Source organism: Primulina tabacum, chromosome 8, assembly GCF_025594145.1.
Source record: "Primulina tabacum isolate GXHZ01 chromosome 8, ASM2559414v2, whole genome shotgun sequence".
Lineage (NCBI taxonomy): Eukaryota > Viridiplantae > Streptophyta > Magnoliopsida > Lamiales > Gesneriaceae > Primulina > Primulina tabacum.
The window spans coordinates 5,204,206-5,216,378 of NC_134557.1; the positions used below are offsets into that span (position 1 = coordinate 5,204,206).

General features: G+C 33.3%; 2 protein-coding genes and 1 pseudogene across 2 annotated transcripts; all 3 read left to right on the forward strand.

Moving 5' to 3' along the window:
* On the forward strand, positions 1-2,398 carry LOC142553255 (myb-related protein 306-like). The gene is made up of 3 exons (XM_075663377.1): positions 1-439; positions 724-853; positions 1,258-2,398. The coding sequence occupies exons 1-3, from the start codon at positions 307-309 to the stop codon at positions 1,955-1,957; spliced, it is 963 nt and encodes a 320-aa protein (XP_075519492.1). The 5' UTR covers positions 1-306; the 3' UTR covers positions 1,958-2,398.
* A 6,513-nt stretch (positions 2,399-8,911) lies between these two features.
* Positions 8,912-10,508, forward strand: LOC142554325 (protein RKD1). Its single transcript, XM_075665005.1, has 4 exons — positions 8,912-9,015; positions 9,166-9,314; positions 9,671-10,038; positions 10,182-10,508. Exons 1-4 carry the CDS (start codon positions 8,912-8,914, stop codon positions 10,506-10,508), a joined length of 948 nt encoding a protein of 315 aa, XP_075521120.1.
* Positions 10,509-10,724: 216 nt separating this feature from the next.
* On the forward strand, positions 10,725-12,085 carry LOC142554326 (pentatricopeptide repeat-containing protein At3g47530-like; annotated as a pseudogene).
* The last annotated feature ends 88 nt before the right edge of the window (positions 12,086-12,173 follow it).

Consider the following 12,173-nt stretch of genomic DNA (forward strand, 5'->3'; position numbering starts at 1 on the left):
TGCTCACTTCTGTCAGCATTTGACTCTTTAATAACTTGGAAATCTTAGCCCCTTTTACTCATTCTTCTATTGGAGTCAGCCTATATACATACGTTTCGTCTCTTCGGTCTTCTATATATATTTCCCTTGGACATATCCCAGCACCTCAGTAAGACTTTTGTCTCTTACATAGCTTCGGTCTTAAGCACCGAAAAATAAAAAAAGAAAAGAAAAAAACCCTAGAGCATAAGGAAAAAAATCTCATCTTTAGTTTCTCGGAAAAATTATATATACAGTTCTTACCTGTTTTATAGATATCAGATTTTAATGGGAAGACCGCCTTGCTGCGATACGATTGGTGTGAAGAAAGGGCCATGGACTCCAGAGGAGGATATAATCTTGGTTTCTTATATTCAAGAACAAGGCGCTGGAAATTGGAGAGCTGTTCCTTCCAATACAGGTAAAAGAAACAAGTAATATAGGGTGGCATGTGTATTTTTAAATTTTTATCTGATCTTTTTTACTGTTTTGGAGTTGTGTAAGGTGTAATTATTTCTCCCATGGTCAGATTTTGTTGAGTAGTTGGTTAGGATCATTTAAAGCTGTGTAATAAATATCGTAGAGCTGCACCGCTATCTTGTTGAATGCCTGTGTTCAAACATAGTTATGTTTTGATTTGTTGTCTATAAGTAAATATTTAATATGAACTTTTTACTGATATTTTTGGTTTTATTCAAAATTCAGGCTTGCTTAGATGCAGCAAGAGTTGCAGACTCCGGTGGACTAATTATCTTCGGCCGGGCATCAAGCGTGGTAACTTTACGGAACATGAGGAAAAGATGATCATCCACCTACAAGAACTTCTTGGTAACCGGTAGGTGTAAATCTTTACATGATGATCATTTAATTAACAGGATAAACTAGGCAAGATTTCGACATGTTTCTTGAAAATTAGGGCTCGCTAGATTGGATCCAATTCCAGAAAGAGAGATTATTTTACAAGTAAATGATTTCAGGCCACTGAAGTGCAAAGTTCAATGATTGCGTTAGGAAAAGGTGTAAATTTTAAAAATTTAAAGTCATCCATCATGTCACTTTTATCCTTTAATATTTGAAAAGGAGTGCAAAAAGGAGTGCAAATTTTCAACTTACACAAATTGTTATCAAAACCTTCACGTTCAATTAAATATAGATTCATCATTCCCGTGTTGCAATGCCATTTTTTCATTGAATTTTTGGTTTCTAATAAAAAGTTTACGAACTTTAATTTATTTGCAGATGGGCTGCCATAGCTTCGTACCTTCCTCACCGGACGGATAACGATATCAAGAACTATTGGAACACTCACCTAAAAAAGAAGCTTAATAAACTGAAAGGGCAGGGAGGTATTAGCACACATGATCCTTCAGCAACAATCTCGAAAGGCCAATGGGAGAAGAGGCTCCAAACAGATATTCACATGGCCAAGCAAGCCTTGTGTGAAGCTCTATGCATAGACAAATCAGGCCCGAAAACACCCCCTGATTCGGAAATCTATCCGGTTACTTTACAAACTACGACAGTTCCTTCTTCCACATACGCATCCAGCGCGGAAAATATAGCTCGTCTACTCGAAAACTGGACTAAAAAGTCTCCAAATTCATGGCAAAGGGGTGTAAATGAGAGCAACCAGAGTGCTTCTTTTACCAACAACCTTTCGATTGGATCAAGCTCGAGCCCGGGCGAAGGAACAATCTGCGAAAGAATGTTGAGTTTCAACTCATCAAATTATTCAGATATCTCTCAGTCTGTTTCATTGGATCCGGAGGATGCAAAATTTGATGCTGCGAGTTTCACACCTCAAGCGCGTGATCAGCAGGAGACGCAAATGCCCTTTAGTATGCTGGAGAAATGGCTGTTCGATGATGCACCCCCGCAAGTGCAGGAAGGTGATTTCATGGACTTGGCTTTTGTGGAAACTACTGTTGATTTGTTCTGAGGCGGTAACAAAATGCTTTCTTTAGAACAATTCAGCAGTTTGGACAGACCGTAGTATTATGACAAGAGTGTCATTTCAAATTTTCTGCTATATTTTGGTGTCACGTTGGGTGAAGTTAGCTACAATATTTTATTGTAATACCATTGATGTTCGTCATATATTATGACGAGTATCCACTAGATGTAGCAGAATATTTGCAATGAGTCTAGAAATTATGAGGTGAAATGTTCCTAATTTTAGGTTCTATTTGTGGTTTTTAGGAGGACTTTTAGAGAAAGTGTAATTACCTGTATTTGTCGGAACCAAGTGTGTGTACTTTAATTGTGGTGCCTTTTCTTGTTACTTCTGGGAAATAAGTAGAGGGTTAGACTCAATTGAATGCTTTGTAACTTATTCACACAGCAACACTTTGCTATGTTTGGTAGCAGAGATATATATAATTGGGTTTTGGAAAAAAGTATGTCAACGATCTATATATATCTAGCTAACTCGGATTGACTCAATTCACAACTGTAGTAAAAATTATTACTTTTGACGCAAAATGTAATATTTTACACTCAAATAGTCATATCTTGCATAATATACTATGATCGTAAAAAATAATACTTTTCACTAAAATCATCATATATCACACAATATTTCGTTATAATATAATTGACAAAAAATTATATTTTGCAGTGAAAAATAATATTTTAGGCATAAAAAAAATACTATATTTCATCGATCGAATTGAATCGGGTCGAAAATCTGTATCACAAAATAGATATATGAGACAAGTTAGCAGGAGTTTTTTGTCTGGAAAATATTTACTTGGTGGTTTATCAACATATCTTTTATATGGGGAATGGAACATATAAGGGCATCCGCATCCGTCAGAATTAATCCATGTTAATAACTCTCCATCTCATCAAAAATGATGGGGTCCACGAGCCACATATTCATTATATTAACACTTTCCCATTATTAACACACACCAACATTCATTTAATTTCAACTTTCATTATTTATGGGTCCCACTGTCCACTTACTCATTTTTTTTATTTTTAATATTTCAATATCTTTCTAATATTTTTAAAATTTTACAACAAATATTACTAAAAATAAATAGTATTATTATTTTAAAAATAACCTAATTCCAATATTCATTAAAATATTATTAAGAAATGAAAAAAAAGTAGGACTCTTTTATTTAAAATATTATTCAACACAATCTCTTTAAAAAAACACAAAATACAAAGAAAACGAATTATGATAATTGAAAAAAGAATTACATCAATCGAAAATTACATATTCCATTTAGAACCAGCGGGACGATTGTATTGTGACAATGAGATCGAATCACGTTTAAAGCTCATTGTGATGAACCAGCGGGACGATTGTCATTGTAGTAGTCCGCAACACGTCTCCAGAAATCATTCTCCTTCTGATCATTGCCGATGACTGGGTCATCACTCATTGTGACATACGATCTCGCTAGTAGCTCGTCTTCCTCCTTTTCCATATTATTCGCTTCTTCGTACCCTCAACATCTACATCAGCATTTTGCACATTTTCGAGATCAACTCGTGTTTCACGGTCGGACAACTGAGTCTCTGGGACAAACGTAGGAGTTGGCGGCTCGTTTTCGATTGGCAAATTGGTGGATTGTGGATTATATAATCCATAAAAATAAGGCGGCATGAAATCTGGGTTGCCTATACTTTGCCAATATTCAGGTGTAGGCGGTGGATACGGAGCTCGGGAGGTGTAATTTGGATGATTCGAAGGATTTTCATAACCTTGGAAATTTGAAACAAACGGCCAATTTGGAAATTGTGTTGGATATTGTGTAGAAGAAACAAATCGAGGTCGATTTTGTGAGTTCTGACTATTGCCACCCATTTGGCTTTAAAATATGAAAAGATAAATGTTGTGGGATGAATTTGTAGAAATTGATTAGTATATATAGTGAGTAATTTCGAATATAGCCGTTGGTGCATAATTTTGCCGTTTGAAAATAGCCGTTGGTGATAATTAGCGACGGTTTTTCAAAAACCGTCGCAAATAGCGACCTTTTTTTTAAAAAAACAGACGCTTTTCACTTTGCGACGGTTTACGAAAAACCGTCGCAAAGTTGCGATGGTTTACGAAAAACCGCCGCAAATTTCGAAATAACGCCGTTCATTCTGATGAATTTCTTGGCTGCCATGTCAGCCAAGATTATTAATTCTTGCGCCCACATTGGTGGGCGAAAATTAATGGGTGTTATTAACACCCATTAACCAACCAATGTGGGTGCCCTAACAAGCGAATCCCAAATTTGCGCCGCTTATAATTAAAAATTAGTATTTTTTAAAGTAATCAACATTTTTACATTCCGGATCATGGCTGAGCAAAATGAATAATTTCATCAATTGTTTGGCCTTTAATTAAAAAATATCAAGTGTATATATATGTTTTAATTAGTTCTTCTCTTTCAGCTCATAAACTTGTACAAAACGCATGATCATGTGACAAGCCAATTTGATAGTGTACACAAACTTTGTATTTAGTATCAATATTATGTTGCTTTAATTTAAGTAACAATACTCAAATAGTGCAGTATAACTTTTCGCGTGAGTTTCATCTCATGTTAAATCAAAACTCTATTTATATATATATACAAAAAATTTGTGAGATGGTCTCACGGATCAATTTTTTGGGTCGAATCTCTTATTTGGATCATCCATGAAAAAATATTATTTTTTATACTAAGAGCAAGGGTGGAGCCACACAAAGCCCGGGTGGTCCAAAAAATTTTAAAAAAATTTATATGTAAAATTTTGGATAAATTTGATATTAGCACGGGTAGATCAATTTAAATATTAAAGGATTTTATAGTTTAAAATTCTAGTTTGGGTAGAATGATATTCCTGCTACGCCACTGACTAAGAGTATTACTTTTATTGTGAATATCGGTAGGATTGACCTGTCTTACAAATAAATATCCGTGAGACTGTCTCACAAGAGACCTACTCATATATATATATATATATATTAGTTAGTATCAAAGAACATAACTTTAAAACCGTTTTTAACCTTTAAGAGCGGCTTTAATCGCTTCTAATTTTTTTTTGCCGTAGTTAAGCAACCGCTTCTATTGTTAGGGGATCTAAATTCAGTTGCATCAACTGTCAATAGATGTATTGAAACTAAAATATATATAAAAAAAATTGTATTGTTCGCTCAATATATTTGTTACTTTGAGATTTTTTGATCATTTTTATTATCAAATTTCAATTTTAATCATATATTTTCAAGTTTTAGTCATTTTGCATCGAGAGTGTTCATTTGACACTATACACCACTACAAAAAAAAGACGTTAGCGACGGTCAAAACTAAAATTGAAAAAAAAAAAAAACAAATATAGCAAATTATAAAGACTGCAATTTGACAGAATAGATGACAAAATCGAAATAATACAAAATATAGGATTTAAAAAAACTACTTTTTCCTGAAATATATTATGTCCGAAAATAGAAGTTGAATCTAAAAAATCAATGCATCGAGTGAGATTATAACCTTTAGTCCATGCTTACATATATTTCATTGGAGACTAAATCAAAGTGGCACGACATTTTCTAATCTAATATAATGGAAGAACATAAATACATGAGTTTTGGATTGTAGTTTTGACTTTTAAAAGGTGACTGGTGGAGCATTCATTTCAGCTGCAAGTAGCTTGATACATTCAACACAAAATTAATGAGATGCTCTGCTTGTAATCGACGCATCTTAATTTCAGGTCATTTATTAGTTTAAGTGTGGATAAAAATAAATCAGGGAATTTTTTAAAAAAAACATCTTATTCAATAGGGTTTTTTTTTTTTTTTTTTTCAAGCGATGTGATTATAAGTCCATCAAATAAACTTTTATAATATATTCATATAAAAATATTAATTTACCAAAACGAAACAAAGTATATTTTTTATTTTCCCATTCCATGTATATATTTCTAAACTTGACCATTGTTTTTTTTTTTTCTCAATTATTATAATTATAATTATAAATAATGGGACTCGATCGGGACTTTTGTTGGCGAATCACATGGGGCTCCATCTTAATTCTGCTTAGGTTTTATCAACCCATTAATTAATTCATCACAGGTCAACTACGGCTTTGAAATATGCAATTCGTAATTTAATGCACATCACCGTTGCTTTACTTGTTTGACTTGGCCCATATTTCACATGAATCCAAATACGGGTTTTTATGTATATATGCGAACATTTAGAATTATAAATTGTTGATTGTAATAATTGTTTTTATTTAGAAGAGTGATTCAATTGTGATGTTTGAATTGTTATACAGTTTAAAATATTTGAGTTGTACTATTACTATTAGTTATAGATTTTGATAAGTCAAAAACTTGTGTGAGACGGTCTCACGGGTCGTATTTTATGAGACAGATCTCTTATTTGGGTCATTCATGAAAAAATATTATTTTTTATGCTAATAGTATTACTTTTTATTGTAAATATTAGTAGGGTTGACCCGTTCACAATAGTAAAGATTCGTGAGACCGTCTCACAAAAGACCTACTCGTGTCAATTTTAGGGTTTTTTTATCATCAACTTCCTAAAAATTCAATAATCACATCCTTATTTTTTTTAAAATAACAATAATAATCACATCTTTCAAATCAAGGTAATATTCGCTTCGTCTCTTAATCTCTCTCCCTTTTTTTTCGAGTTAGTCTATGTTTCAGCGTGAGTGTTTTTTTTTCTATATTTCAATATATTAGATTATGTGAGTTTATCATATTTTTATAGAATTTTAAATATATGTTGATGATGCAAACTAACATTTGACAATATCACAAAAGAAAAAATATTCAAATATAACATAGAATAATCCTACTATCCCAAGATGGTAAGAAAATGATGAATTGTGTTGGGCTTATGGGCCTGGACTATGTATTTGGCCACACTTTGGGCCCGGGACTCACCGTCTTAAATTATTCCAGTGCACCTTTAAGTTTTTTCTCTTTAAACTTAAATGTCAACCGTTTTTTAAAAAAACACAACCATTTTCCTTTACAAAATAAATAAATAAAAGCAAAAATTTGTGTGAGACTATCTCATATGTCGTATTTTGTGAGACATATATCTTTTTTGGATCATCTATGAAAAAGTATTACTTTTTATGTTAAGAATATTACTTTTTATTATGAATATCGGTAGGACTGATCCATCTTACAGATAAAGATTCGTGAGACCGTTTCAAAAGAGACATACTCATAAATAAATTGTTAACCATTTGTGATTTAATGGATTGAATTTTAGATTATAGCATATTAATATATTCTATTATAATTGATTATACTGAATTAAGATTTCATTATTAATACATTAGAAATCACTTAAATTTATAATGTTTGTTATCGCATTTTAATCTACGCTATTATAATTAAATGTCTCCCGAATTAAGATGTAATGGTTACATTAGAAATCACTTACTTGAAGAAAAAAAAAACTCAAATTCATTAAATTTGAGTAGTAACAACTCTATAATACTATAATAATAATAAGATAGTAAATGTATAAGTTGAGATTTTTCAAAATTCTTTCGAAATCTAAAACAAACTAACAAAAATACAAAAGAAATCGTTTTTCAATATGTCAAACTTATATACTACCACAAAAACTCATGTGAGACAATCCTGCGTCTCAATGTTGTATAACTTATCTTTAACCTGACTTAATTAATGAAAACATATTACCCAATTCTACACATACGCTGTGAAATGATAAATATTAATGCTCCAACTGCCAATCTTTCATGTAACTTAATTTGAGTTAATAGTCCCTTAATTTGTACGTTTCAACATTAATTAATAATTAATAAATGGTGATTATCATTACTTCATTATTGTGTAGGGGAAATTAATTTTCCGTTACATGATATTATTAATAATTTAAATTATTAGTATAAAAAAGGTCTCGAAAAATACATTACTTTAACTATACATATATTTAAAATTTTGTATTAAAATATATTGAAATAATTATAAAAAAAATTAGTTATTCCTAAAATATTTTCTAACTTTCAGAATCGTGTTTTCTCTGCAAAAGTCGTTGATTAAATTAAAAGATCTCGTTTGTAATGATTGGACTGGATTAGATGGGAACACGTTTGAGCCAAACCTCTAAAAACCTCATTATATTAGCGTGCGTAATTATAACATAAAGCAGAGCCCCCAAAATGATTTACTCTATTCTGTACAAAATATCATTAGCAATTATCATGCACTTAATCATTTGTAGATTATTTAATTTTAATATATTGTGTTGTCAAATAGATAATAACTATTGATTAATTTGTGTGACCCTTTATAAAATTTGATTTAAAAAAATAACGATGGTGTGTCACTTATCTATTGGATGCACAATTTTTCTGTGTATAATCACATCCAATATGTGAATGAAACGTTATCGATGTTCGTATAAGTGTCCACGATAGACGTATAACATATCAATACACTCTGTGTGTGTAAATACAAAATATATCCAACTTCCACATTGTCCTCATCATTTAAAGGAATGCAACTATTTTTATTTTCAAGAGACTTCAAGTTCCAACTTTCAACTATAATAATTAGTATTCCAATTTATTTAATTATTTGTTATCCACTAAACTCACCTTAAATACAAAACTCAATCATGTTTATTGCACACTAATCAACAATGAATGTATGCGTATACATATAAATACGTATATACATGCATGCATGGAACACGAAGTTAATCAGACGTTTAATTCATGCGACGGCGCACGATCTTCCATGCACTAAATCATCATAATTACATTCACAAATTAATTATCTATCAGTTTTCCATCGGTAATCTTCTCTTCTTCCATTTATATTCAGTTGAAATTACAGTACAGTGCAGAAAGCCACGAAAACATCACAGGTACACAAGTAAAGAATATTCATGGAAACTCAGCACTCAACATGGTCAAATTATGAAGTCTTTCCCAAAGAAAAATATGAGGATGTTTTCCCTTTTCCAACCCAATTGCCTCCACTTGATTTCAGGTGATTATTATTTTCAATTAGTTTGTTCATACTCAATATTGCTTATGTTCAACAAAAAGTTACAAATATAGAACAGTTCCTTGATTCCTTTATATGATATTGATTTTTCTTTTCCTTTGTTTTTTGGGGGGTATAATGGTTTAAATACAGTGGACATTTCACTGCTACGGATTTTCAGAATGAATTTATCATTCAGGAGGATTCCGTTGACGATGTTCCATTTGTAGGGATGCTTCTCAATGACCATTTTTATCCATCTTTAGATCTTGTGCCATACAACCCTGCTAATCTCATTCAAGGTCGGTAAATATAGAGTATCTTCTCGATTCTTGTTCCAGTGATGATACATCTATCTAGTATATATACATACAACATATGTAGTGCAGAGGGAGAGAGGCTAGATTGAAGTCTAAATTTTCTTGTGAATCTGTGTTTTTTTTTTGGGTATCCAAATAACATAAAAATTTTAACATGCCTCCCTTGCGTTCTATACTTTGAAATTCATCGCCTTGTATAAATAGTGTTGCTACAGTCGTTTAATGTGTTTTGGACTCGTTCATGCTTTTTTCCCCCATATATACGATGAAGCAGTATTTCACTTAGTTTTTCTGTTAATGTTGTGTACTCTACGTAAAACTGTTGGTGATGGACGCAGATGAAATCTTGTGCAAGTCTGGAGCATCGGGAATTTATGAAGAAACGATCGAGGTAGTTCAAATCAAAGACCAAGAAGTGGAATTAAGTGATTATGGAAAAATATGTACAGCACTTGACCAGGAGGAAGTAGAAACGATGGAATCAACAAAAAGCTGGAGACCAGAAGTAATGGTGAAAAATAGTTCGAGTTCTAAAATTTTGACGAGACAAATGATCAGCGAGTATTTTTACATGCCTATAACAAAAGCAGCCAAGGAACTGAATGTGGGATTGACCCTTTTGAAGAAAAGATGTAGAGAGTTGGGAATTCAGAGATGGCCACATCGAAAACTCACGAGTCTCCAAACCCTAATAAAAAATGTTCAGGTACCTTATAATGATCTCTTGAACTTACTATTTATAAGAATGGATCAAGAAATTCAATCCATAAGAGAATCTTACACAACCAAATAACTTTCATACTCGCAAGCGAAGCTCGGTTGATGAGAAGTATGGTAATATTTTGACAGGAATTGGGTAAAGATGGAGGAGAAGCGAAGCTGAGAGACGCCATAGCGATTTTAGAGCAAGAAAAGAAATTGTTGGAAGAGATTCCTGATCTGCAGTTGGAGGACAAAACCAAGAGACTGAGGCAAGCATGTTTCAAAGCAAATTATAAGAAGAGAAGGCTGATGGGAAGCGTTGCTGATTCGTCTTCGAAATCCATAAACGACCCTTCAAATTTTGATCAAAACACACCAAACTCTAGCTTCCATACTCTCCTGGATGCTGATGAGGAAGATTTGGAGTATTTGTTTTCTGATTATATTTCTTCTTGTGATTTTATGATGTTTTGATCCAGTGTAAGATGCTCATAGTACGTTTGATTAGATTTCAGAATTTTGTTGTCAGTACTTAGGAGATTTGTAGTCAATATGTGATATAAATGGTATGCATTTGGCTCAAATTTCATTCTCATATTATCCATGTTCTATTTCGACCAATGAACATCTGCCCAAAAAAATAAAAACAAGACTCCTCGAGATATCTGCCGTTGCTGGCTTTCTTGACCTCGATCTTTTGTCGGAGCCTTCGCAGCACTTGATCGCTACCTCCAGCCGCTCTTCACCACCTACTCAACGGTTCAACACCAGCTCCATGATGAAAAGACGACGATTTCCCTCATAAAATTGTGTACCAAAAAATCCCATTTGCTCCAGCTCCACTCCATCGCACCTCCCGCATTTTCCTCTCCTTTCTGGGGTACCTCCGTTGCGTGATTTGTCTTATTCTCACTGAATATTTTCCGAGTTTCCTGATCCTGACGTTTCTTTGTACAATACCATGATCAAGGCTCATTCAATAACTAGTGATTCAGCTCAAAAAGGGCTTGTGTTATACCCCGAATAACTTTCTTTAGGTATTTATACCAACGCTTTGTCAGCGACGGTTGCTGTGAAATGTTGTGTAAAGATCGGGTCTTTGTCTAATGGGTAGTAGATCCATGCAAGGATTTGGAAAGATGGTTATAAATCTGATGGCCTTTTACTCACTACATTGGTGGACTTTTACTCGTGTTTAGGTGAAGGTGGTGATGCTTGTAAGTTGTTTGATGAAATGACTCGTGAATATACCGTTGCTTGGAATGTGTTGATTTCTTGCTACAGTCGTAACGGGCGAACACGAGATGCAATGGGTTTGTTTGATCTGATGAGAAATTCAATCGAATGCCAACAAGACAATGTCACCTGTTTGCTTGTCCTTCAAGCTTGCGCAAGCTTGAATGCACTGGAATTTGGTGAAAAAATCCATAACTATGTTACGGAACAGTCTTCATTATGAACTAAATATTTGCAATTCTCTTATATCCATGTATTCGCGTTGTGGATGCGTGGAAAAAGCTTCCGATCATGTTTAAGAAGACGGCATGTAAAGATGTAAAGAGCAGGTGTTTTCCCCGGTGATCAGACATTCAACGGGTTATTATCGGCTTGTAGCCACACGGGTTTAGTCAATGAGGGTCGTATGTTTTTCCTTCGTATGAACCGAGAATTTGGGGTTCTTCCGAACATTCCCCATTATGGGTGTATAGTATAACTTTTGGGTCGTGCTGGTCTACTCGAGGAGGCTTACGATCTCATCATTTCGATGAGGATCAAGCCTGATTCAGCAATGTGGAGAACATTGCTAGGAGCGTGTAGAATCCACCGCCAAATTGAACTCGGAGAACGAGCCATCGAGCATTTGGTTGAGCTCAAAGCTCAAGAATCAGGGGACTTTAATTATGTCATTGTTGAATATTTTTTCTTCCGTAGGTATGTGGGAAAAGGTTGTGGAATATGCGCATTGAGGCCACGGTTTTGTTTGAGGTGTTTTATATATATATTACTTTCCATGATATATTTGTTTTGGGGGGTACGCGAATATGTTTGATTTTATTTTCTGGAGAAATTATTTTTTATTCTTAACAGACATTTTACAATAAATATCACGTCATCTAAAAATATACTAAATTAATGCTG